Below are 27,500 nucleotides of genomic sequence, written 5' to 3' on the forward strand. Positions count from 1 at the left end.
ACAAAATGTATCATCGTCCGGTGATTCCGCCATGATTACGGTGACGGACATGTGTTTGTGTGTGTGCTTGATTCAGTAAAGGAGCCATAGACTATGTAATTTGTGTACCCTATAACTCTACAAGTCTTCACAAACAGACCCCTCAATAACAAGTTGCAGCACTCCTATCTACTGTAAAGACAGCCAGGAGAGAACATCACTCAGTCTGTCTATCTATCTGTCTGTTCGCCTGTCTGTCTGGTCGCCTGTCTGCCTGTCTGTCTGGTCGCCTGTCTGTCTGGTCGCCTGTCTGCCTGTTCGCCTGTCTGTCTATTCGCATGTCTGTCTGACCGCCTGTCTGTCTATTCGCCTGTCTGTCTGGTCGCCTGTCTGCCTGTTCGCCTGTCTGTCTGGTCGCCTGTCTGTCTGGTCGCCTGTCTGCCTGTCTGTCTATTCGCATGTCTGTCTGACCGCCTGTCTGTCTATTCGCCTGTCTGTCAGTTCTATTCTGTTGGTCCTGTCTGTTCTGTTCTGTCTGTTCTGATCTGTCTGCTCTGTTCTCTCTGTCCTGTCTGTCCTGTTGGTCCCGTCTGTCCTGTCTGTCCTGTCTGTTCTGTATGTCCTGTCTGTCCTGTTGGTCCCGTCTGTCCTGTCTGTCCTGTTGGTCCCATCTGTCATGTCTGTTCTGTCTGTCCTGTTGGTCCTGTCTGTCCTGATGGTCCCGTCTGTCCTGTCTGTCCTGTTGGTCCTCTCTTTTCTGTCTGTCCTGTCTGACCTGTCCTGTCCTGTTGGTCCTGTCTGTCCTGTCTGACCTGGCATGTCCTGTCTGTCCTGTTGGTCCTGTCTGTTCTGTCTGTTCTGTCCTGTTGGTCCCGTCTGTCCTGTCTGTCCTGTTGGTCCCATCTGTCATGTCTGTTCTGTCTGTCCTGTTGGTCCTGTCTGTCCTGATGGTCCCGTCTGTCCTGTCTGTCCTGTTGGTCCTCTCTTTTCTGTCTGTCCTGTCTGACCTGTCCTGTCCTGTTGGTCCTGTCTGACCTGTCTGACCTGTCATGTCCTGTCTGTTCTGTTGGTCCTGTCTGTTCTGTCTGTCCTGTCCTGTTGGTCCTGTATGTCCTGTTGGTCCTGTCTGTCCTGTCTGTCCCGTCTGTGCTGTCCTGTTGGTCCTGTCTGTCGCGTCTGTTCTGTTCTGTTGGTCCTGTCTGACCTGTCCTGTCTGTCCTGTCTGTCCTGTTGGTCCTGTCTGTTCTGTTGGTCCTGTCTGTTCTGTTGGTCCTGTCTGTCATGCCATGTCTGTTCTGTTGGTCCTGTCTGTTCTGTTGGTCCTGTCTGTCCTGTCTGTTCTGTTGGTCCTGTCTGTCCTGTCTGTTCTCTTCTGTCTGTTTTGTCGGTCCTGTCTGTTTGTCTGTCTGTCTGTCTGTCTGCCTGTTCATCTGTCTGTCTGCCTGTTCATCGGTCTGTCTGCCTGTTCATCTGTCTGCCTGATGGTGTGGTATCTGTAATCTCCTGCTACAGATGCAGTCTACAGTAACCATAGCCAGTCATTCAGTCAGTCAGTCAGTCAGTGAATCAGTCAGTTAGTCAGTCGGTTGGTCGCCTCAACGCCTCCAATATAATGAACGCCATCAATCAGTTTCCTCTCACTTCACAATTATCTGATCGAGGGATGGGGTGAGAGGGGGGGGGGGGGGGAGAAAGAGATGGCGTCTGGCAGAGATAGAGACACATGGCTCACTAAGTCCGAAAGCAACTTACCAAACAGCACTACGGTACACATACAGTGGCTTACGAAAGTATTCACCCCCTTTGGCATTTTTAATTTTTTTTTTGTGCCTTACAATCTGGAATTAAAATGGATTTTTGGGGGGGTTTGTCTCATTTTGATTTACACAACCTGCCTACCACTTTGAAGATGCAAAATATGTTTTATTGTGAAACAAACAAGAAATAAGACAAAAAAACTGAAAACTTGAGCGTGCATAACTATTCCCCCCCCCCCAAAGTCAATACTTTCTAGAGCCACCGTTTTCAGCAATTACAACTGCAAGTCTCTTGGGGTATGTCTCTATAAAATTGGCACATCTAAACACTGGGATTTCTGCCCATTCTTCAAGGCAAAACTGCTCCAGCTCCTTCAAGTTGAATGGGTTCCGATGGTGTACAGAAATCTTTAAGTCATACTACAGATTCTCAATTGGATTGAGGTCTGGGCATTGACTAGGCCATTCCAAGACATTTAAATGTTTCCCCTTAAACCACTCAAGTGTTGCTTTAGCAGTATGTTTAGGGTCATTGTCCTGCTGGAAGGTGAACCTCCGTCCCAGTCTCAAATCTCTGGAAGACTGAAACAGGTTTCCCTCAAGAATTTCCCTGTATTTAGCACCATCCATCATTCATTCAGTTCTGACCAGTTTCCCAGTGCTGCCGATGAAAAACCTCCCCCCAGCATGATGCTGCCACCACCATGCCTTACTGTGGGGATGGTGTTCATGGGGTGATGAGAGGTGTTGGGTTTGCGCCAGACATAGCATTTTCCTTGATGGCCAAAAAGCTCCATTTTAGTCTCATCTGACCATCTGAGTCTCCCACATGCCTTTTGGCAAACACCAAACGTGTTTGCTTATTTTTTTCTTTATTAAGCAATGGCTTTTTTTCTGGCCACTCTTCCGTAAAACCCAGCTCTGTGGAGTGTACGGCTTAAAGTGGTCCTATGGACAGATACTCCAATCTCCGCTGTGGAGCTTTGCAGCTCCTTCAGTGTTATCTTTGGTCTCTTTGTTGCCTCTCTGATTAATGCCCTCCTTGCCTGGTCCGTGAGTTTTGGTGGGCGGCCTTCTCTTGGCAGGTTTGTTGTGGTGCCATATTCTTTCCATTTTTTAATAATGGATTTAAGGGTGCTCTGTGGGACGTTCAAAATTTCTGATATTTTTTTATGACCCAACCCTGATCTGTACTTCTCCACAACTTTGTCCCTGACCTGTTTTGAGAGCTCCTTGGTCTTCACGGTGCCCCTTTCATTAGTGGTGTTGCAGACTCTGGGGCCTTTCAGAACAGGTGTATATATACTGAGATCATGTGACAGATCATGTGGCACTTAGATTGCACACAGGTGGACTTTATTGCACCAGATCTTATTTAAGGGCTTCATAGCAAAGTGGGTGAATACATACGCACACACCACTTTCAGGGTGTAAATTAACAGGGTGTAAAGGAACATGGTGTAAAGGAACAGGGTGTAAAGGAATATGGTGTAAAGGAACAGGGTGTAAAGGAACAGGGTGTAAAGGAACATGGTGTAAAGGAACAGGGTGTAAAGGAACAGAGTGTAAAGGAACATGGTGTAAAGGAACAGAGTGTAAAGGAACAGAGTGTAAATTAACAGAGTGTAAATTAACAGGGTGTAAAGTAACAGGGTGTAAAGGAACAGGGTGTAAAGGAACAGGGTGTAAAGGAACAGAGTGTAAAGGAACATGGTGTAAAGGAACAGGGTGTAAAGGAATAGGGTGTAAAGGAACAGAGTGTAAAGGAACAACGGCCTACCGGGGAACAGTGGGTTAACTGGCTTGTTCAGGGGCGGAACGACATATTTTTACCTTGTCAGCTCGGGGATTTGATCCAGCAACCTTTACGGTTACTGACCCAACGCTCTAACCACTAGGCTACCTGCCGACCCTAATAATAAGTGTGGTCACGGTTAGAAGGTGACTTTTCGCAGCAGGTTAGGAGAGAACGTACGCAGCAGGTTAGGAGAGAACGTACGCAGCAGGTTAGGAGAGAACGTACGCAGCAGGTTAGGAGAGAACGTACGCAGCAGGTTAGGAGAGAACGTACGCAGCAGGTTAGGAGAGAACGTACGCAGCAGGTTAGGAGAGAACGTACGCAGCAGGTTAGGAGAGAACGTACGCAGCAGGTTAGGAGAGAACGTACGCAGCAGGTTAGGAGAGAACGTACGCAGCAGGTTAGGAGAGAACGTACGCAGCAGGTTAGGAGAGAACGTACGCAGCAGGTTAGGAGAATTAACGTAGCTTTTTTGGGACTTTTAATTTGACCAAATATGTATCTAGCCACGACCAATAGGTGCCCTGCGTAGGGAATGACGTCACAATACTCACCCTGCCAACTTCCACCAGGTTGGTGACCATGACGATAGCCGCAGTGTTCTCCTGCCACACCATCCCCCAGAAGTCAAACACCGTCTCCTGCATGGGACCTGGTAGGGGTGGGGGGGGGTGGTGGCGGGGGGGGTTAGATAGAGATAACACTTATCCACAGGCTGTACTGTAACTGGTTCCTTGTCAGAAGAGCAGATTTATCCACCCCCCCCCCTTAAACAGAAGCAGCTCTCAAGGTCTCGTATACATCACTGAGCCCCCTGGCTCATTTCCTGGAACACTCTGTGTCCATTGGACCGTTTCTTTTTTTACCCTAAAACATATTGAGATGCTCGACATTAGTTACCAACTTTCCGTCTCCTACTAACAAGCATCATACGTCTCCCTTTAAATCAGACTTCACCCACCGCTGATACTCATTTGGTTGAGTTTATTTTTATTTGTACAGGAACATTAATCAACGTTTCAGTATAAGTGCCGGTTTTAGCCAGACGGGCTACTTTTTCAACCGCAGTCCCTGGGCAGGTTATAGGTCTGTTCATATGTGTCTAAACCAATCACCAGGCAGCCATCCAACCTATCCCAGATTTAAAACTTCACTGAGCAATAATTACAAATAGATATGAATTCAATTATTATGAATCTAGTTAATTCATATTAATATTGTTTTTAATCAAGCGCCAACTGGAAGAAATGTACTTTTGACAAATTAATTAGAGGAAGCAAATCCCTGTGCATCCTCCGGCAGAGTTAATATGTATTACCTGGAGGGGACACACACACACACGCACACACACACACGCACACGCGCACACGCACACACACACACACACACACACACACACACACACACACACACACACACACACACACACACACACACACACACACAGCAGTAGCAGCTGGGTGATGACAGTTTTATGAGCAGTAGTGCTTAGTCCTCTGTGTGCTTGTGTGTGTGCTTGGTAAAACTCTTTTCAAACTCATCCTCCCTCTCCCCCTCTCGCCTGTTTCCTCTCTAGACTCCGTGTTGTCAGTCTGTACTTCCATACTTCGAGGGTGGAAGACAATCACTTCTAAATTAGCTCAAGTCTCTCTCTCTCCACCCCCCCTCTCCCCCTAACTCCCCCTCTCTCTCACTCTTTCTCTCCACCCCCCTCTCCCTCTCTCTCTCTTTCTCCACCCCCCTCTCTCTCTCTCTCTCTCTCCCTCTCTCCACCCCCTCTCTTTCTCTCTCCACCCCCCTCTCCCTCTCTCTCTCGACACCCCCTCTCCCTCTCTCTCTCTCTCTCCACCCCCCTCTCCCTCCCTCCCTTTCTCTGTCTCCCTCCCTCTATCTTTTTAACTCCCAATCTCCCCAATCTGTTTCCCTCCCACTCCCGTCCCAGCGGGATCATTCCAACTAGTCAAAAGTTTCGGAGCATTAAGGAGACATCTGGTGTGTAGGTTTTCTCTGTGTGTGTGTGTGTGTGTGTGTGTGTGTGTGTGTGTGTGTGTGTGTGTGTGTGTGTGTGTGTGTGTGTGTGTGTGTGTGTGTGTGTGTGTGTGTGTGTGTGTGTGTGTGTGTGTGTGTGTGTGTGTGTGTGTGTGTGTGTGTGTGTGTGTGCGTGTGTGCGTGTGTAGGTTTCTCACTCACACAATAGCACCCGGTATTATATGGTAAATTATCCAATGGGGGCCTATTGCCAAGCGAGAAGCAGAGAGAGACGGAGAGATGGAGCCAAGTTTGATAGATAAAGTGTCTAGTGTAGCTAGAACTGCAGGGTGGGTATAACACCTTGACACGGAGCAGGAAAATGCAATAAAAAGAAGACAGACTGAATGTTGTCGGACTAAAACAGGCCGGAACTTTAAAAAAACTCCAATATGTACATTAAAAAAGATAGAGAGATACATTGTCTAGAGTAGCTACTGTTACTGCAGGGTGGATATAACATCTAGATATAGAAGGAGGATGTGACTGCAGGGTGGATATAACATCTAGATATAGAGGAGGATGTGACTGCAGGGTGGATATAACATCTAGATATAGAAGGAGGATGTGACTGCAGGGTGGATATAACATCTAGATATAGAGGAGGATGTGACTGCAGGGTGGATATAACATCTAGATATAGAAGGAGGATGTGACTGCAGGGTGGATATAACATCTAGATATAGAAGGAGGATGTGACTGGAGGGTGGATATAACATCTAGATACAGAGGAGGATGTGACTGCAGGGTGGATATAACATCTAGATATAGAAGGAGGACGTTACTGCAGGGTGGATATAACATCTAGATATAGAAGGAGGATGTGACTGCAGGGTGGATATAACATCTAGATATAGAGGAGGATGTGACTGCAGGGTGGATATAACATCTAGATATAGAGGATGATGTGACTGCAGGGTGGATATACCATCTAGATATAGAGGAGGATGTTACTGCAGGGTGGATATAACATCTAGATATAGAAGGAGGATGTTACTGGAGGGTGGATATAACATCTAGATATAGAGGAGGATGTGACTGCAGGGTGGATATAACATCTAGATATAGAGGAGGATGTGACTGCAGGGTGGATATAACATCTAGATATAGAGGAGGATGTGACTGCAGGGTGGATATAACATCTAGATACAGAGGAGGATGTGACTGCAGGGTGGATATAACATCTAGATATAGAGGAGGATGTGACTGCAGGGTGGATATAACATCTAGATATAGAGGAGGATGTGACTGCAGGGTGGATATAACATCTAGATATAGAGGAGGATGTGACTGCAGGGTGGATATAACATCTAGATATAGAGGAGGATGTGACTGCAGGGTGGATATAACATCTAGATATAGAAGGAGGATGTGACTGCAGGGTGGATATACCATCTAGATACAGAGGAGGATGTAAGGACCATCTATCAAGTGTTAGAGAAGTGACATATCTTGTTTCCCAGATTCAAATGAATCTCTCCATTAATTAGGATTTTTGATTTTGCACTAGTCTTAATCTGTTTCCAGGAAACCGGTTCTGACAGTTTGACACAAGGTAAGAAAGCAGTTTCCTGTAGTGAGTTTTGAGGGAGGTTTGTTTATGAGTGTGTGTGTGTGTTTGTATGTGTCTCTGTGTGTGTGTGTATTGTTTGTAGAACAGTGAGAGGAGTTTTGAGGAGGTGTCACACGCTGCCCCCCCACGTGGACGACACACACGCTGCCCCCCCCCCCCCCAGGGACGACACACACGCTGCCCCCCCCCCCCCACATAGACGACACACACGCTGCCCCCCCCCCCCATGTGGACGACACAAACGCTGCCCCCCCCCCCCCCCACATAGACGACACACACGCTGCCCCCCCCCAGGGACGACACACACGCTGCCCCCCCCCATGTGGACGACACACACGCTGCCCCCCCCCCCCATGTGGACGACACACATGCTGCCCTGCCAGGGAACGACACCCACACACTACCCCCCCCCCCCCCAGGGACGACACACACGCTGCCCCCCCCCACCTCAGGGACGACACACACCCTGCCCCCCCCACCTCAGGGATGACACACACGCTGCCCCCCCCCACCCCCAGGGACGACACACACGCTGCCCCCCCACCCCAGGAACGACACACACACGCTGCCCCCCCACCCCAGGAACGACACCCACACACTACCCCCCCCCCCCCCAGGGACGACACACACGCTGCCCCCCCCACCTCAGGGACGACACACACCCTGCCCCCCCCACCCCCAGGGACGACACACACGCTGCCCCCCCACCCCAGGAACGACACACACACGCTGCCCCCCCACCCCAGGAACGACACACACACGCTGCCCCCCCCCAAACACAGAGTCTGGAATATTTATAATAATTGAAATTGAAAGTGGACTACACTGGTAAAGTCAAATCTCACAACACGTTCTAACCACTCCCTGACACACTTTTTTCCTTGTCTCCATTCGTCCTCGTGGCTGTTGGCTACGACGAAAAATGTTGTGAAGATTGCCCATTATTTTGTTTATCTAAGGACCCCTAAAAAACAGAGGCAGTGGGAGAACAATTTCAAGTAAATACAGTGCATTCGGAATGTATTCAGACCCCTCGACTTTTTCCACATTTTGTTACGTTACAACAATATTCTAAAATGGATGAAACAAAAATTGTCCTCATCAATCTCCACACAATACCCCATTATGACATCACAATACCCCATTATGACAGAGCGGAATTTTTTTTTTTTGCAAAAGTATTCAAATAAAAAGTATTCAGACCTTTTGCTATGAGAAATCGAACTTGAGCTCAGGTGCATCCTGTTTCCATTGATCATCCTTGAGATGTTTCTACAACTTGATTGGAGTCCACCTGTGGTAAATTAAATTGATTGGACATGATTTGGAAAGGCACACACCTGTCTATATAAAGGTCCCACAGTTGACAGTGTATGTCAGAGCAAAAAAGGAGCTGTCCATAGATCTCCGAGACAGGATTGTGTCGAGGAACAGATCTGGGGAAGGGTACTAAAACATTTCTGCACCATTGAAGATCCCCAATAACAAAGTGGTCTCCATCATTCCTTAAATGGAAGAAGTTTGGAACCACCAAGACTCTTCCTAGAGCTGGCCACACGGCCAAACCGAGCAATCGGTGGAGAAGGGCCTTGGTCAGGGAGATGACCAAGAACCTGATGGTCACTGTGACAGAGCTCCAGAGTTCCTCAGTTGAGATGAGAAAAACGTCCAGAAGGACAACCATCTCTGCAGCGCTCCACCAATCAGGCCTTTATGGTAGAGTGGCCAGACGGAAGCCACTCCTCAGGAAAAGGTTCATGACAGCCCGCTTGGAGTTTGCCAAAAGGCACCTAATGAAACTGGTCTGATGAAAAACCAAGATTCAACTCTTTGGGCTGAATGCCAAGCGTCACGTCTGTTTAAAACCTGGCATCATCCCTACGGTGAAACATGGTGGTGGCAGCATCATGTTGTGGGGATGTTTTTCAGCGGCAGGGACTGGGAGACTAGTCAGGAACGAGGGAAAGATGAACAGAGCAACAGAGAGATCCTTGATGAAAACCTGCTCCAGAGCGCTCAGGACCTCAGACTGGGGCGAAGGTTCACCTTCCAACAGGACAAAGACCCTAAGCACACAGCCAAGACAACGCAGGAGTGGCTTTGGGACACGTCACTCTTTAAAGTTTTTAAACAATTTAATTCATTTCAGAATAAGGCTGTAAACGTAACAAAATGTGGAAAAAATGCGATCTATTATTAGCTAGCTAGCTGGCTGGCTACAATAGGCCACTTTGTAGGCCAACCCAACTAAGCTGCTAGCTAACTTTAGACGTCAATTAAATGTCATCAGCTAGCTAACTTCCTATTAGCTAGCTCTCTTGATGTAATCATCAGCTAGCTAACTTCCTATCAGCTAGCTCTCTTGATGTATTCATCAGCTAGCTAACTTCCTATCAGCTAGCTCTCTTGATGTAATCATCAGCTAGCTAACTTCCTATCAGCTAGCTCTCTTGATGTATTCATCAGCTAGCTAACTTCCTATCAGCTAGCTCTCTTGATGTAATCATCAGCTTGCTAACTTCCTATCAGCTAGCTCTCTTGATGTAATCATTAACTAGCTAACTTCCTATCAGCTAGCTCTCTTGATGTAATCATCAGCTTGCTAACTTCCTATCAGCTAGCTCTCTTGATGTAATCATTAACTAGCTAACTTCCTATCAGCTAGCTCTCTTGATGTATTCATCAGCTAGCTAACTTCCTATCAGCTAGCTCTCTTGATGTAATCATCAGCTAGCTAACTTCCTATCAGCTAGCTCTCTTGATGTAATCATTAACTAGCTAACTTCCTATCAGCTAGCTCTCTTGATGTAATCATCAGCTTGCTAATTTCATATCAGCTAGCTCTCTTGATGTAATCATCAGCTAGCTAACCTCCTATCAGCTAGCTCTCTTGATGTAATCATCAGCTAGCTAACCTCCTATCAGCTAGCTCTCTTTATGTATTCATCAGCTAGCTAACTTCCTGTCAGCTAGCTCTCTTGATGTAATCATCAGCTTGCTAACTTCCTGTCAGCTAGCTCTCTTGATGTATTCATCAGCTAGCTAACTTCCTGTCAGCTAGCTCTCTTGATGTAATCATCAGCTTGCTAACTTCCTGTCAGCTAGCTCTCTTGATGTAATCATCAGCTAGCTAACTTCCTATCAGCTAGCTCTCTAAGATGTAATCATCAGCTTGCTAACTTCCTATCAGCTAGCTCTCTTGATGTAATCATTAACTAGCTAACTTTCTATCAGCTAGCTCTCTTGATGTAATCATCAGCTAGCTAACTTCCTATCAGCTAGCTCTCTTGATGTATTCATCAGCTAGCTAACTTCCTGTCAGCTAGCTCTCTAAGATGTAATCATCAGCTTGCTAACTTCCTGTCAGCTAGCTCTCTTGATGTATTCATCAGCTAGCTAACTTCCTATCAGCTAGCTCTCTAAGATGTAATCATCAGCTTGCTAACTTCCTGTCAGCTAGCTCTCTTGATGTATTCATCAGCTAGCTAACTTCCTATCAGCTAGCTCTCTTGATGTAATCATCAGCTAGCTAACTTCCTATCAGCTAGCTCTCTTGATGTAATCATCAGTTAGCTAACTTCCTATCAGCTATCTCTCTTGATGTAATCATCAGCTAGCTAACTTCCTATCAGCTAGCTCTCTTGATGTATTCATCAGCTAGCTAACTTCCTATCAGCTAGCTCTCTTGATGTAACCACCAGCTAGCTAACCTCCTATCAGCTAGCTCTCTTGATGTAACCATCAGCTAGCTAACTTCCTATCAGCTAGCTCTCTTGATGTAACCATCAGCTAGCTAACTTCCTATCAGCTAGCTCTCTTGATGTAATCATCAGCTAGCTAACTTCCTATCAGCTAGCTCTCTTGATGTAATCATCAGCTAGCTAACTTCCTATCAGCTAGCTCTCTAAGATGTAATCATCAGCTAGCTAACTTCATATCAGCTAGCTCTCTTGATGTATTCATCAGCTAGCTAACTTCCTATCAGCTAGCTCTCTTGATGGAATCATCAGCTAGCTAACTTCCTATCAGCTAGCTCTCTAAGATGTAATCATTAACTAGCTAACTTCGTATTAGCTATCAATCTTGATGTAATCATTATAAATGAATAACACAGTTTCCAAATGCATTTTTTAGATAACAGCCAGCGAAGAGGGTGACATTGCAGCTCCAGCTGTCAGTAAAGGGACAGTGTAGACTAGTGGACAGGGCAGGTCATATTGAGGGAGGACATTCGGAAGAGATTCTACAGTTCCAGTCCCTAGAGGGGAAAACTTTGAAGACCGAGAGATAATAGCTAAATATTATTCAGTGCTGTCTAATTTTAGAATAATGAAGCCTGTTATCTTTGTGATGTTTTCTGTCTGTTCTATCTCAAGGCCATCAGACTGTTAAACAGCCATCACTAACTCAGAGAGGCTGCTGCCTACATGGAGACCCAATCACTAACTCAGAGAGGCTGCTGCCTACATGGAGACCCAATCACTAACTCAGAGAGGCTGCTGCCTACATGGAGACCCAATCACTAACTCAGAGAGGCTGCTGCCTACATTGAGACCCAATCACTAACTCAGAGAGGCTGCTGCCTACATGGAGACCCAATCACTTGCCACTTTAATAAATGGATCACTAGTCACTTTATACAATGCCACTTTAAATAATGCCACTTTAAATAATGTTTACATATCTTACATTACTCATATCACATGTATATACTGTGTTTTATACCATCTATTGCACCTTGCCTATGCCGCTCGACCATCGCTCATCCATATACTTACATGTACATATTCTCATTCAACCCTTTAGATGTGTGTATTTGTCACGCTCGTCATTATGAATGGACCGAGTTGCAGCGTGGTAGGCGTACATTTTCCTTTATTAAATGAACACAGAACAAAAACAACAAAATACCAAATGAAACGTGAAGCTAAATAATAGTGCTGAAATGCAACTATCCGTAGTCAAGATCCCACAAAGCACAAAGGGGAAATGGCTGCCTAAATATGATCCCCAATCAGAGACAACGATAAACAGCTGCCTCTGATTGGGAACCATAACAGGCCAACATAGACATATAAACGCCTAGATGACCCACCCTTAATCACACCCCGACCTAACCAACATAGAGAACAAAAGCTCTCTATGGTCAGGGCGTGACAGTACCCCCCCCCCCACCCCCCAAAGGTGCGGACTCCGACCGCAAAACCTGACTCAATAGGGGCGGCTCCGGTGCGGGGCGAAGTACCCACTCCGCTCGCAGATACGTCTTCCTCCATGGCGGCTCTGGTGCGGGGATCGTCGCCGGAAGCTCCGGACCGTGGGTCGTCGCCGGAGGAACCAGACTGTAGGTCGTCGGGCGTAGGAACCGGACCGTGAATCGTCACCGGATATTCCGGACCGTGGATCATTGCCAAGGGCTCCGGGCCGTGGATCGTTGCCGGAGGAACCGGACCGTGAATCGTCGCCGGAGGCTCCGGGACCGTGGATCGTCGCCGGAGGAACCGGACCATAGATCGTCGCCGGAGACTCCAGACCGTAGATCGTTGCCGGGGACTCCGGACCGTAGATCGTCGCCGGGGACTCCGGGCCGTGAATCGGCGCTGGAGGAACCGGACCGTGAATCATCGCCGGAGGCTCCGGACTGAGAATCCCCGCTGGAGGCTCCGGACTGAGAACCCCCGCTGGAGGCTCCGGACCGCGGACCGTCTCAGGAGGTTCCAGACTGTGGACCGTCTCAGGAGGTTCCGGACTGTGGACCGTCTCAGGAGGTTCCGGACTGTCTCAGGAGGTTCCAGACTGTGGACCGTCTCAGGAGGTTCCGGACTGTGGACCGTCTCAGGAGGTTCCGGACTGTGGACCGTCTCAGGAGGTTCCAGACTGTGGACCGTCTCAGGAGGTTCCGGACTGTGGACCGTCTAAGGAGGTTACGGACTGTGGGCTGTCGTAGGAGGTTCCGGACCTCAGGGCGAGTGCGGGGAGGAGGCACAGGACGTACCTGACTGGGGACACGCACTTCAGGGAGAGTGCGAGGAGCAGGCACAGAACGTACTGGGCTGTGGAGGCGCACTGGAGACCTGGTGCGTAGAACCGGTCCACATGGTACCGGACAAATGACACACTCCTCAGGACGAGTATAGGAAGCTGGCACAGGTGGCATCGGATGGCTGACACGCTCCTCAGGACAAATGCCGTGCATACTACGCCAAACCAATAGCTCTCTCTCTCTTCACTCTCCTCCAATTTGTACAACAACTCCTCGAAGGTCTCTAACTCTCCCCTCCGTTCACTCTCCTCCAATTAGTCCAATAACTCCTCGGTCTCACACCTCAACTTCGCCGACCACCCCGTGTGCCCCTCCCTCCAAAATTATTTTGAGGAGGCTTCTTTGGCTTGCGTCGTGGCCGCGAACCCCTGTCGCTGTCCTTCCTTCACCGCGTCTGCTTCCATGGAAGGCTTTCGTCTCCTGCCATTATCTCCTCCCAGGCCCAGGATACCTGCTCCTCCTGTCCATGCTGCTTGGTCCGTTTGTGGTGGGCTGCTCCTCCTGTAGATCTATTACTGAGCTGGAATAGAAGTCTGCTCCCCCTGTAGATCTATTACTGGGCTGGAATAGAAGTCTGCTCCCCCTGTAGATCTATTACTGGGCTGGAATAGAAGTCTGCTCACCCTGTAGATCTATTGCTGAGCTGGAATAGAAGTCTGCTCCCCCTGTAGATCTATTACTGGGCTGGAATAGAAGTCTGCTCCCCCTGTAGATCTATTGCTGGGCTGGAATAGAAGTCTGCTCCCCCTGTAGATCTATTACTGGGCTGGAATAGAAGTCTGCTCACCCAGTAGATCTATTACTGAGCTGGAATAGAAGTCTGCTCCCCCTGTAGATCTATTACTGGGCTGGAATAGAAGTCTGCTCCCCCTGTAGATCTATTGCTGAGCTGGAATAGAAGTCTGCTCCCCCTGTAGATCTATTACTGGGCTGGAATAGAAGTCTGCTCCCCCTGTAGATCTATTACTGGGCTGGAATAGAAGTCTGCTCCCCCTGTAGATCTATTACTGAGCTGGAATAGAAGTCTGCTCCCCCAGTAGATCTATTACTGGGCTGGAATAGAAGTCTGCTCCCCCAGTAGATCAGGGATCAGTGGAGCAACGTTGGCCACCGCTGGTAGGGAGTGTTTCCTGTTCCCCTGAAATGATGCTTCGGTAATAATAGCCTGCTTGTTGCTACTCAATGATATATTGTTGTTTAGACTAAGATGTATCATCTTTAAATACAAGTTAGTTTATCACTTCAAAATGTTTAAATAAAGTGTTAAATCTTTGAAGTGAAGTCCTTTTAAACTGGCTTTAATTGTTAAAGTATTACTCTAAATGAACTAATGTCAATGTTGATTTAATCACGTATCACAATCCTGCAATAAATAGAGGAAGGGGATCTGTCTCTAATGGGTCTGTGTTCCTGTGTTGTATTCTCAAATTAACATTTCCTTTGTGTCCAGTTGTAAGATCTACAATCTGTTTTTATTTGATTGTCACTCTGTCTCAGTGTATCAGCCATGTCACTCTGTCTCAGTGTATCAGCCATGTCACTCTGTCTCAGTGTCTCAGCCATGTCACTCTGTCTCAGTGTATCAGCCATGTCACTCTGTCTCAGTGTATCAGCCATGTCACTCTGTCTCAGTGTATCAGCCATGTCACTCTGTCTCAGTGTATCAGCCATGTCACTCTGTCTCAGTGTATCAGCCATGTCACTCTGTCTCAGTGTATCAGCCATGTCACTCTGTCTCAGTGTCTCAGCCATGTCACTCTGTCTCAGTGTATCAGCCATGTCACTCTGTCTCAGTGTATCAGCCATGTCACTCTCTCTCAGTGTCTCAGCCATGTCACTCTGTCTCAGTGTATCAGCCATGTCACTCTGTCTCAGTGTATCAGCCATGTCACTCTGTCTCAGTGTCTCAGCCATGTCACTCTGTCTCAGTGTATCAGCCATGTCACTCTGTCTCAGCCATGTCACTCTGTCTCAGTGTATCAGCCATGTCACTCTGTCTCAGTGTATCAGCCATGTCACTCTGTCTCAGTGTATCAGCCATGTCACTCTGTCTCAGTGTATCAGCCATGTCACTCTGTCTCAGTGTATCAGCCATGTCACTCTGTCTCAGCCATGTCACTCTGTCTCAGTGTATCAGCCATGTCACTCTGTCTCAGCCATGTCACTCTGTCTCAGTGTATCAGCCATGTCACTCTGTCTCAGTGTATCAGCCATGTCACTCTGTCTCAGCCATGTCACTCTGTCTCAGTGTATCAGCCATGTCACTCTGTCTCAGCCATGTCACTCTGTCTCAGTGTATCAGCCATGTCACTCTGTCTCAGTGTATCAGCCATGTCACTCTGTCTCAGTGTATCAGCCATGTCACTCTGTCTCAGTGTATCAGCCATGTCACTCTGTCTCAGTGTATCAGCCATGCCACTCTGTCTCAGTGTATCAGCCATGTCACTCTGTCTCAGCCATGTCACTCTGTCTCAGTGTATCAGCCATGTCACTCTGTCTCAGTGTCTCAGCCATGTCACTCTGTCTCAGCCATGTCACTCTGTCTCAGTGTATCAGCCATGTCACTCTGTCTCAGTGTATCAGCCATGTCACTCTGTCTCAGCCATGTCACTCTGTCTCAGTGTATCAGCCATGTCACTCTGTCTCAGTGTATCAGCCATGTCACTCTGTCTCAGTGTATCAGCCATGTCACTCTGTCTCAGTGTATCAGCCATGTCACTCTGTCTCAGTGTATCAGCCATGTCACTCTGTCTCAGTGTATCAGCCATGTCACTCTGTCTCAGTGTATCAGCCATGTCACTCTGTCTCAGTGTATCAGCCATGTCACTCTGTCTCAGTGTATCAGCCATGTCACTCTGTCTCAGTGTATCAGCCATGTCACTCTGTCTCAGTGTATCAGCCATGTCACTCTGTCTCAGTGTATCAGCCATGTCACTCTGTCTCAGTGTATCAGCCATGTGAATCCATTTTGCAGCTTATCATATGGCAGGGATCACCAATGCAGCCATAGAGAGAGGTGTCCTGGTGATAATGTGTTGTAACAAACAGAGGTGTCCTGATGATAATGTGTTGTAACAAACAGAGAGGTGTCCTGGTGATAATGTGTTGTAACAAACAGAGAGGTGTCTTCTAATAATCCTGATGAGTGTGTGACCTGCATTATGATGACTACATCTCTAGTGATGAGACTCTGATAGTGATGAGACTCTGATAGTGATGAGACTCTGATAGTGATGAGACTCTGATAGTGATGAGACTCTGATAGTGATGAGACTCTGATAGTGATGAGACTCTGACAGTGATGAGACTCTGATATAGATGAAACTCTGATAGTGATGAGACTCTGATAGTGATGAGACTCTGATAGTGATGAGACTCTGATAGTGATGAGACTCTGATAGTGATGAGACTCTGATAGTGATGAGACTCTGATAGTGATGAGACTCTGACAGTGATGAGACTCTGATAGTGATGAGACTGACAGTGATGAGACTCTGATTGTGATGAGACTCTGATAGTGATGAGACTCTGATACTGATGAGACTCTGATTGTGATGAGACTCTGACAGTGATGAGACTCTGATATAGATGAAACTCTGCCAGTGATGAGACTGATACTGATGAGACTCTGATACTGATGAGACTCTGATACTGATGAGACTCTGACAGTGATGAGACTCTGATCGAACGACATATGTTCACCTGACATCACCTTCACGCACACACCTATCCACCCACCCACCCACCCACCCACCCACACACGCACACACACACACTCGTAAACACACTCATCTAGAACACAGGCCTCTAACGGATGGCATTGCTGTTTACTACATCTAGAGGAGAGGACAGCGGTACCTCCCATGACGTCTCAGCTGAAGAGACATATAGATATATACTGTATAATACATCAGAAGCCTCTTACATGCTTATATAAAGTTATACTGTTGGTTTACCGTAGGTTACCCACGATGCTTAGGAAAAAGTCATATTGAAAAGATATATCTACAGCTTGTCATTTTATCTCATCCTGCACTGGGATTCCTCATAATTTCTGTGTCAGCCCCCTGAGTCAGTCTGGCTTTTTGTGCAAGTGTCACTCGCTCATAAAAGCACAATCTAAAAACGTTCCTTGTTTCCATCTTGCAGAGTGAAGCCCAAGTGTACTTCTCAGGTGCAAACCGTGTGCAGTTTCACTGAGTAGAGGAGACAGTCTCTGTCTGGGGCTGTTTATTCTCTCTCTCTTTCTCCCTCCCTCCCTGTCTTTTAAATTCTCTCCCGCCTTCTCCCACTCTCCTTTCTCTCCCACTCCTCTCTCCCTCTTTTCCTCCTGTCAGTGAGTGAGGATGATGATGAATTATAAAGGACCTGCTCTACCAGATGTCTTCACACTGATTCACACTTCCTGTTCTAGCCAGGCGAGGGGAGAAGTCAGTTCTAGCCAGACGAGGGGAGAAGTCACTTCTAGCTAGATGAGTGGAGAAGTCTCTTCTAGCTAGAGGAGTAGTCACTTCTAGCTAGACGTGGGGAGACGGCACTTCTAGCTAGACGAGGGGAGAAGTCACTTCTAGCCAGACGAGGGGAGAAGTCACCTCTAGCCAGACGAGGGGAGAAGTCACCTCTAGCCAGACGAGGGGAGAAGTCACCTCTAGCCAGACGAGGGGAGAAGTCACTTCTAGCCAGACGAGGGGAGAAGTCACTTCTAGCCAGACGAGGGGAGAAGTCACTTCTAGCCAGACGTGGGGAGAAGTCACTTCTAGCCAGACGAGGGGAGAAGTCTCTTCTAGCTAGAGGAGTAGTCACTTCTAGCTAGACGTGGGGAGTAGTCACTTCTAGCCAGACGAGGGGAGAAGTCACTTCTAGCCAGACGTGGGGAGAAGTCACTTCTAGCCAGACAAGGGGAGAAGTCACTTCTAGCTAGACGAGGGGAGAAGTCACTTCTAGCCAGACGAGGGGAGAAGTCACTTCTAGCTAGACGAGGGGAGAAGTCACTTCTAGCTAGACGAGGGGAGAAGTCACTTCTAGCTAGACGTGGGGAGAAGTCACTTCTAGCCAGACGAGGGGAGAAGTCACTTCTAGCTAGACGAGGGGAGAAGTCACTTCTAGCCAAACGAGGGGAGAAGTCTCTTCTAGCTAGAGGAGTAGTCACTTCTAGCTAGACGTGGGGAGTAGTCACTTCTAGCCAGACGAGGGGAGAAGTCACTTCTAGCCAGACGTGGGGAGAAGTCACTTCTAGCCAGACGAGGGGAGAAGTCACTTCTAGCTAGACGAGGGGAGAAGTCACTTCTAGCCAGACGAGGGGAGAAGTCACTTCTAGCTAGACGAGGGGAGAAGTCACTTCTAGCTAGACGAGAAGTCACTTCTAGCTAGACGTGGGGAGAAGTCACTTCTAGCCAGACGAGGGGAGAAGTCACCTCTAGCTAGACGAGGGGAGAAGTCACTTCTAGCCAGACGAGGGGAGAAGTCACTTCTAGCTAGACGAGGGGAGAAGTCACTTCTAGCCAGACGAGGGGAGACGGCACTTCTAGCTAGACGAGGGGAGAAGTCACTTCTAGCCAGACGAGGGGAGAAGTCACTTCTAGCTAGACGAGGGGAGAAGTCACTTCTAGCTAGACGTGGGGAGACGGCACTTCTAGCTAGACGAGGGGAGAAGTCACTTCTAGCCAGACGAGGGGAGAAGTCACTTCTAGCTAGACGAGGGGATAAGTCACTTCTAGCTAGACGTGGGGAGACGGCACTTCTAGCTAGACGAGGGGAGAAGTCACTTCTAGCCAGACGAGGGGAGAAGTCACCTCTAGCCAGACGAGGGGAGAAGTCACCTCTAGCCAGACGAGGGGAGAAGTCACCTCTAGCCAGACGAGGGGAGAAGTCACTTCTAGCCAGACGAGGGGAGAAGTCACATCTAGCCAGGTGAGGGAAGAAGTCACTTCTAGCTAGATGAGAAGTCACTTCTAGCCAGGCGAGGGGAGAAGTCACTTCTAGCCAGGCGAGGGGAGAAGTCACTTCTAGCCAGGCGAGGGGAGAAGACACTTCTAGCTAGACGAGGGGAGATGGCACTTCTAGCCAGACGAGGGGGGAAGTCACTTCTAGCCAGACGAGGGGGGAAGTCACTTCTAGCCAGACGAGGGGAGAAGTCACTTCTAGCTGGACGAGGGGAGACGGCACTTCTAGCCAGACGAGGGGGGAAGTCACTTCTAGCCAGACGAGGGGGGAAGTCACTTCTAGCTAGATGAGAAGTCACTTCTAGCCAGGCGAGGGGAGAAATCACTTCTAGCCAGGCGAGGGGAGAAGTCACTTCTAGCCAGACGAGGGAAGAAGTCGAGGAGAGAAGTCACTTCTAGCCAGGTGAGGGGATAAGTCACTTCTAGCCTGACGAGGGGAGAAGTCACTTCTAGCCAGACGAGGGGAGAAGTCACTTCTAGCCAGACGAGGGGAGAAGTCACTTCTAGCTAGACGAGGGGAGAAGTCACTTCTAGCCAGACGAGGGGAGAAGTCACTTCTAGCCAGACGAGGGAAGAAGTCACTTCTAGCTAGACGAGGGGAGAAGTCACTTCTAGCCAGGGGAAGGAAGAAGTCACTAGTGTGTATAATGTGTGCATATTGTGTGTGTAAAATGTGTGTATAATTTGTGAATGAAATGTTGAATAATTTTTTGAATCACCACCGGGGAACAGTGGGGTAACTGCCTTGTTCAGGGAAAGAATTACAGATTTTTACCTTGTCAGCTCAGGGATTCGATCTATTTCAATACGCAGAGACAATATCCCTAATCTTACCTGTTTCAATACGCAGACAATATCCCTGATCTTACCTGTTTCAATACGCAGCGACAATATCCCTGATCTTACCTGTTTCAATATGCAGAGACAATATCCCTGATCTGACCTGTTTCAATACACAGAGGCAATATCCCTGATCTGACCTGTTTCAATACACAGAGACAATATCCCTGATCTTACCTGTTTCAATACGCAGCGACAATATCCCTGATCTTACCTGTTTCAATACGCAGAGACAATATCCCTGATCTGACCTGTTTCAATACACAGAGGCAATATCCCTGATCTGACCTGTTTCAATACGCAGAGACAATATCCCTGATCTGACCTGTTTCAATACACAGAGGCAATATCCCTGATCTGACCTGTTTCAATACGCAGAGACAATATCCCTGATCCTACCTGTTTCAATATGCAGAGGCAATATCCCTGATCCTACCTGTTTCAATATGCAGAGGCAATATCCCTGATCTGACCTGTTTCAATACGCAGAGACAATATCCCTGATCTGACCTGTTTCAATACAAAGAGGCAATATCCCTGATCTGACCTGTTTCAATACACAGAGGCAATATCCCTGATCTGATCTGTTTCAATACGCAGAGGCAATATCCCTGATCTGACCTGTTTCAATACACAGAGGCAATATCCCTGATCTTACCTGTTTCAATACACAGAGGCAATATCCCTGATCTTACCTGTTTCAATACACAGAGGCAATATCCCTGATCTGATCTGTTTCAATACGCAGTGGCAATATCCCTGATCTGACCTGTTTCAATACACAGAGGCAATATCCCTGATCTGACTTGTTTCAATACACAGAGGCAATATCCCTGATCTGACCTGTTTCAATACACAGAGGCAATATCCCTGATCTGATCTGTTTCAATACGCAGAGGCAATATCCCTGATCTGACCTGTTTCAATACACAGAGGCAATATCCCTGATCTGACCTGTTTCAATACACAGAGGCAATATCCCTGATCTCACCTGTTTCAATACGCAGAGGCAATATCCATGATCTTACCTGTTTCAATATGCAGAGACAATATCCCTTACCTGTGCACGTAGCGATCTCTTGCTTATAGGTGGGTTGTACATAATATACAGTGGGGAGAACAAGTATTTGATACACTGCCGATTTTGCAGGTTTTCCTACTTACAAAGCATGTAGAGGTCTGTAATTTTTATCATAGGTACACTTCAACTGTGAGAGACGAAATCTAAAACAAAAATCCAGAAAATCACATTGTATGATTTTTAAGTAATTAATTTGCATTTTATTACATGACATAAGTATTTGATCACCTACCAACCAGTAAGAATTCCGGCTCTCACAGACCTGTTAGTTTTTCTTTAAGAAGCCCTCCTGTTCTCCACTCATTACCTGTATTAACTGCACCTGTTTGAACTCGTTACCTGTATAAAAGACACCTGTCCACACACTCAATCAAACAGACTCCAACCTCTCCACAATGGCCAAGACCAGAGAGCTGTGTAAGGACATCAGGGATAAAATTGTAGACCTGCACAAGGCTGGGATGGGCTACAGGACAATAGGCAAGCAGCTTGGTGAGAAGGCAACAACTGTTGGCGCAATTATTAGAAAATGGAAGAAGTTCAAGATGACGGTCAATCACCCTCGGTCTGGAGCTCCATGCAAGATCTCACCTCGTGGGGCATCAATGATCATGAGGAAGGTGAGGGATCAGCCCAGAACTACACAGCAGGACCTGGTCAATGACCTGAAGAGAGCTGGGACCACAGTCTCAAAGAAAACCATTAGTAACACACTACGCCATCATGGATTAAAATCCTGCAGCGCATGCAAGGTCCCCCTGCTCAAGCCAGCGCATGTCCAGGCCCGTCTGAAGTTTGCCAATGACCATCTGGATGATCCAGAGGAGGAATAGGAGAAGGTCGTTTGGTCTGATGAGACAAAAATAGAGCTTTTTGGTCTAAACTCCACTCGCCGTGTTTGGAGGAAGAAGGATGATGAGTACAACCCCAAGAACCCATCCCAACCGTGAAGCATGGAGGTGGAAACATCATTCTTTGGGGATGCTTTTCTGCAAAGGGGTCAGGACGAATGCACCGTATTGAGGGGAGGATGGATGGGGCCATGTATCGCAAGATCTTGGCCAACAACCTCCTTCCCTCAGTAAGAGCATTGAAGATGGGTCGTGGCTGGGTCTTCCAGCATGACAACGAAACGAAACACACAGCCAGGGCAACTAAGGAGTGGCTCCGTAAGAAGCATCTCAAGGTCCTGGAGTGGTCTAGCCAGTCTCCAGACCTGAACCCAATAGAAAATCTTTGGAGGGAGCTGAAAGTCCGTATTGCCCAGCGACAGCCCCGAAACCTGAAGGATCTGGGGAAGGTCTGTATGGAGGAGTGGGCCAAAATCCCTGCTGCAGTGTGTGCAAACATGGTCAAGAACTACAGGAAACGTATGAGGTCTGTAATTGCAAACAAAGGTTTCTGTACCAAATATTAAGTTCTGCTTTTCTGATGTATCAAATACTTATGTCATGCAATAAAATGCAAATTAATTATTTAAAAATCACACAATGTGATTTTCTGGATTTTTGTTTTAGATTCCGTCTCTCACAGTTGAAGTGTACCTATGATAAAAATTACAGACCTCTACATGCTTTGTAAGTAGGAAAACCTGCAAAATCGTCAGTGTATCAAATACTTGTTCTCCCCACTGTATATCTCACACACCAATTCACCCTTAATCAAACAAAAGGTTCTCTATTTGGGTTTATGATTAATCCCTTCCACCCATTTTCTTTCTTCATATTTCATCAACTGTTGTTTTTTAATCATATCTATGTCTACCTTAATTTGGCTTTCATACAGATGTTCACAGTCAGACTGTTGGAAAAAGGTCAGACATTTCAGTTGCCCAGGCTCCCCCTATAGATAGATCCCATTGAAAAAACGTTACTAGCTATTCATGGCAGTTGGCATATCCAACAGTCTATTCCAAAGTCTCACCATACACGCCTTCCATCTCACCTCACAGGGTTCCCAAGGCCCATGTCCCCAGGTATTACAAGTAGAGGTGCAAACTTGTGGACACCTAAAAAGTAACGTACTGTTCTGCTATGAACATGTTTGTTTTTGAGATACCACATAGCACCCCACACTCCTGCTGAATAGTCCAGAACAGGACACACGCATGTCTGATGCAGTTTGGAGTACGTAGCGTAACCAATACCTTTGAGTGGTTTATGTTCTTCCTGTAACTCTCCCAAGAGCTCTACTTCCTGAGTCGGCCAGGGCAGATGTTCCCTATAGAAAGGTCACATGTCTCTACTTCCTGAGTCGGCCAGGGCAGATGTTCCCTATAGAAAGGTCACATGTCTCTACTTCCTGAGTCGGCCAGGGCAGATGTTCCCTATAGAAAGGTCACATGTCTCTACTTCCTGAGTCGGCCAGGGCAGATGTTCCCTATAGAAAGGTCACATGTCTCTACTTCCTGAGTCGGCCAGGGCAGATGTTCCCTATAGAAAGGTCACATGTCTCTACTTCCTGAGTCGGCCAGGACAGATGTTCCCTATAGAAAGGTCACATGTCTCTACTTCCTGAGTCGGCCAGGGCAGATGTTCCCTATAGAAAGGTCACATGTCTCTACTTCCTGAGTCGGCCAGGACAGATGTTCCCTATAGAAAGGTCACATGTCTCTACTTCCTGAGTCGGCCAGGACAGATGATCCCTATAGAAAGGTCACATGTCTCTACTTCCTGAGTCGGCCAGGGCAGATGTTCCCTATAGAAAGGTCACATGTCTCTACTTCCTGAGTCGGCCAGGGCAGATGTTCCCTATAGAAAGGTCACATGTCTCTACTTCCTGAGTCGGCCAGGACAGATGTTCCCTATAGAAAGGTCACATGTCTCTACTTCCTGAGTCGTCCAGGACAGATGTTCCCTATAGAAAGGTCACATGTCTCTACTTCCTGAGTCGGCCAGGACAGATGTTCCCTATAGAAAGGTCACATGTCTCTACTTCCTGAGTCGGCCAGGACAGATGTTCCCTATAGAAAGGTCACATGTCTCTACTTCCTGAGTCGGCCAGGACAGATGTTCCCTATAGAAAGTTCACATGTCTCTACTTCCTGAGTCGGCCAGGACAGATGTTCCCTATAGAAAGGTCACATGTCTCTACTTCCTGAGTCGGCCAGGACAGATGTTCCCTATAGAAAGGTCACATGTCTCTACTTCCTGAGTCGGCCAGGGCAGATGTTCCCTATAGAAAGGTCACATGTCTCTACTTCCTGAGTCGGCCAGGACAGATGTTCCCTATAGAAAGGTCACATGTCTCTACTTCCTGAGTCGGCCAGGACAGATGTTCCCTATAGAAAGGTCACATGTCTCTACTTCCTGAGTCGGCCAGGACAGATGTTCCCTATAGAAAGGTCACATGTCTCTACTTCCTGAGTCGGCCAGGACAGATGTTCCCTATAGAAAGGTCACATGTCTCTACTTCCTGAGTCGGCCAGGACAGATGTTCCCTATAGAAAGGTCACATGTCTCTACTTCCTGAGTCGGCCAGGACAGATGTTCCCTATAGAAAGGTGACATGTCTCTACTTCCTGAGTCGGCCAGGACAGATGATCCCTATAGAAAGGTCACATGTCTCTACTTCCTGAGTCGGCCAGGACAGATGTTCCCTATAGAAAGGTCACATGTCTCTACTTCCTGAGTCGGCCAGGACAGATGTTCCCTATAGAAAGGTCACATGTCTCTACTTCCTGAGTCGGCCAGGACAGATGTTCCCTATAGAAAGGTCACATGTCTATACTTCCTGAGTCGGCCAGGACAGATGTTCCCTATAGAAAGGTCATATGTTCATCAATAAAAATACCCAAATATTTATAATTGTTAGTAAACTGAAGAATGTCTTCACCAAAACAAAACTGAAAAACACATATTTTAGTACCTGGTTTTCTAAAAGTCATTATCTGTGTTTTAGTCTGGTTGATCATGAGTCTCCATCTTTTACACCAAGTCATTATCTGTGTTTTAGTCTGGTTGATCATGAGTCTCCATCTTTTACACCAAGTCATTATCTGTGTTTTAGTCTGGTTGATCATGAGTCTCCATCTTTTACACCAAGTCATTATCTGTGTTTTAGTCTGGTTGATCATGAGTCTCCATCTTTTACACCAAGTCATTATCTGTGTTTTAGTCTGGTTGATCATGAGTCTCCATCTTTTACACCAAGACATTATCTGTCTTTTAGTCTGGTTGATCATGGGTCTCCATCTTTTACACCAAGTCATTATCTGTGTTTTAATCTGGTTGATCATGAGTCTCCATCTTTTACACCAAGTCATTATCTGTGTTTTCGTCTGGTTGATCATGAGTCTCCATCTTTTACACCAAGTCATTATCTGTGTTTTAGTCTGGTTAATCACGAGTCTCCATCTTTTACACCAAGTCATTATCTGTGTTTTAGTCTGGTTGATCATGAGTCTCCATCTTTTACACCAAGTCATTATCTGTGTTTTAATCTGGTTAATCATGAGTCTCCATCTTTTACACCAAGTCATTATCTGTGTTTTAGTCTGGTTGATCATGAGTCTCCATCTTTTACACCAAGTCATTATTTGTGTTTTAGTCTGGTTAATCACGAGTCTCCATCTTTTACACCAAGTCATTATCTGTGTTTTAGTCTGGTTGATCATGAGTCTCCATCTTTTACACCAAGTCATTATCTGTGTTTTAGTCTGGTTGATCATGAGTCTCCATCTTTTACACCAAGTCATTATCTGTGTTTTAGTCTGGTTGATCATGAGTCTCCATCTTTTACACCAAGTCATTATCTGTGTTTTAGTCTGGTTGATCATGAGTCTCCATCTTTTACACCAAGTCATTATCTGTGTTTTAGTCTGGTTGATCATGAGTCTCCATCTTTTACACCAAGTCATTATCTGTGTTTTAGTCTGGTTGATCATGAGTCTCCATCTTTTACACCAAGTCATTATCTGTGTTTTAGTCTGGTTAATTACTATACTCATTCCAAGTGGATGGCAGTATACTGTACTCATTCCAAGTGGATGGCAGTATACTGTACTCATTCCAAGTGGACGACAGTATACTGTACTCATTCCAAGTGGAGGGCAGTATACTGTACTCATTCCAAGTGGATGGCAGTATACTGTACTCATTCCAAGTAGAGGGCAGCATACTGTACTCATTCCAAGTGGATGGCAGTATACTGTACTCATTCCAAGTAGAGGGCAGTATACTGTACTCATTCCAAGTAGAGGGCAGTATACTGTACTCATTCCAAGTAGAGGGCAGTATACTGTACTCATTCCAAGTAGAGGGCAGTATACTGTACTCATTCCAAGTGGAGGGCAGTATACTGTACTCATTCCAAGTGGAGGGCAGTATACTGTACTCATTCCAAGTGGATGGCAGTATACTGTACTCATTCCAAGTGGATGGCAGTATACTGTACTCATTCCAAGTGGATGGCAGTATACTGTACTCATTCCAAGTGGATGACAGTATACTGTACTCATTCCAAGTGGATGGCAGTATACTGTACTCATTCCAAGTGGAGGGCAGTATACTGTACTCATTCCAAGTGGATGGCAGTATACTGTACTCATTCCAAGTAGAGGGCAGTATACTGTACTCATTCCAAGTGGATGGCAGTATACTGTACTCATTCCAAGTGGATGGCAGTATACTGTACTAAAAAACACATGAGGAGCAAATCATATAGGACGTCAATTAATTTAGTGGATTTTAAAACCTCATTAGGCAGTTCATCAATACCAAACGCTTTCCCATCTTTCCAGCTTCAATCACCTTCTTAACTTCTGCCACAGACAGCTCCTCATTTAAATACAGGTTACATATTTAAGAGGGTTCTAACGTTGTATTTTCCAGTTTAGTTCTCAGGGAACATATATCTTTATAAAATTCTTCCTCAAAATATTCCACATTTACGTTACCTGAGAACAAACGAGCAAACCCCACTCCTTCAGTACCTGTGTAATATCAGAGTTCAGCCCCCCCTTTCTCTTCCCTGACTTCTATTGGAATTTTCTTATGTCCTTTGGGTCCTAACTTGTTTATTTGGCTCCAAAACGGTTGAGGATTTCTTGTCTGAATCTCCTCAAGGTGTAGTAACTGCCCTCTCTGATATCTTCTTCTTCTATCTTCTTTTAAATAGGTTGTCTGAATCTCCTCAAGGTGTAGTAACTGCCCTCTCTGATATCTTCTTCTTCTATCTTCTTTTAAATAGGTTGTCTGAATCTCCTCAAGGTGTAGTAACTGCCCTCTCTGATATCTTCTTCTTCTATCTCCTCAAGGTGTAGTAACTGCCCTCTCTGATATCTTCTTCTTCTATCTTCTTTTAAATAGGTTGTCTGAATCTCCTCAAGGTGTAGTAACTGCCCTCTCTGATATCTTCTTCTTCTATCTCCTCAAGGTGTAGTAACTGCCCTCTCTGATATCTTCTTCTTCTATCTCCTCAAGGTGTAGTAACTGCCCTCTCTGATATCTTCTTCTTCTA

General features: G+C 46.7%; 1 protein-coding gene across 1 annotated transcript in view; it reads right to left on the reverse strand.

The window, feature by feature from the left end:
• The window catches only part of LOC139551373 (receptor-type tyrosine-protein phosphatase mu-like), a 565,336-nt gene that overhangs the window by 55,076 nt on the left and 482,760 nt on the right, over positions 1-27,500 (reverse strand). Inside the window, exon 24 of the mRNA XM_071362858.1 lies at positions 4,089-4,186. Within this exon, the coding sequence (XP_071218959.1) occupies positions 4,089-4,186 (98 nt within the window). The remainder of the gene's footprint in view (positions 1-4,088; positions 4,187-27,500) is intronic.

The sequence above is a fragment of the Salvelinus alpinus genome, chromosome 23, assembly GCF_045679555.1.
Source record: "Salvelinus alpinus chromosome 23, SLU_Salpinus.1, whole genome shotgun sequence".
Lineage (NCBI taxonomy): Eukaryota > Metazoa > Chordata > Actinopteri > Salmoniformes > Salmonidae > Salvelinus > Salvelinus alpinus.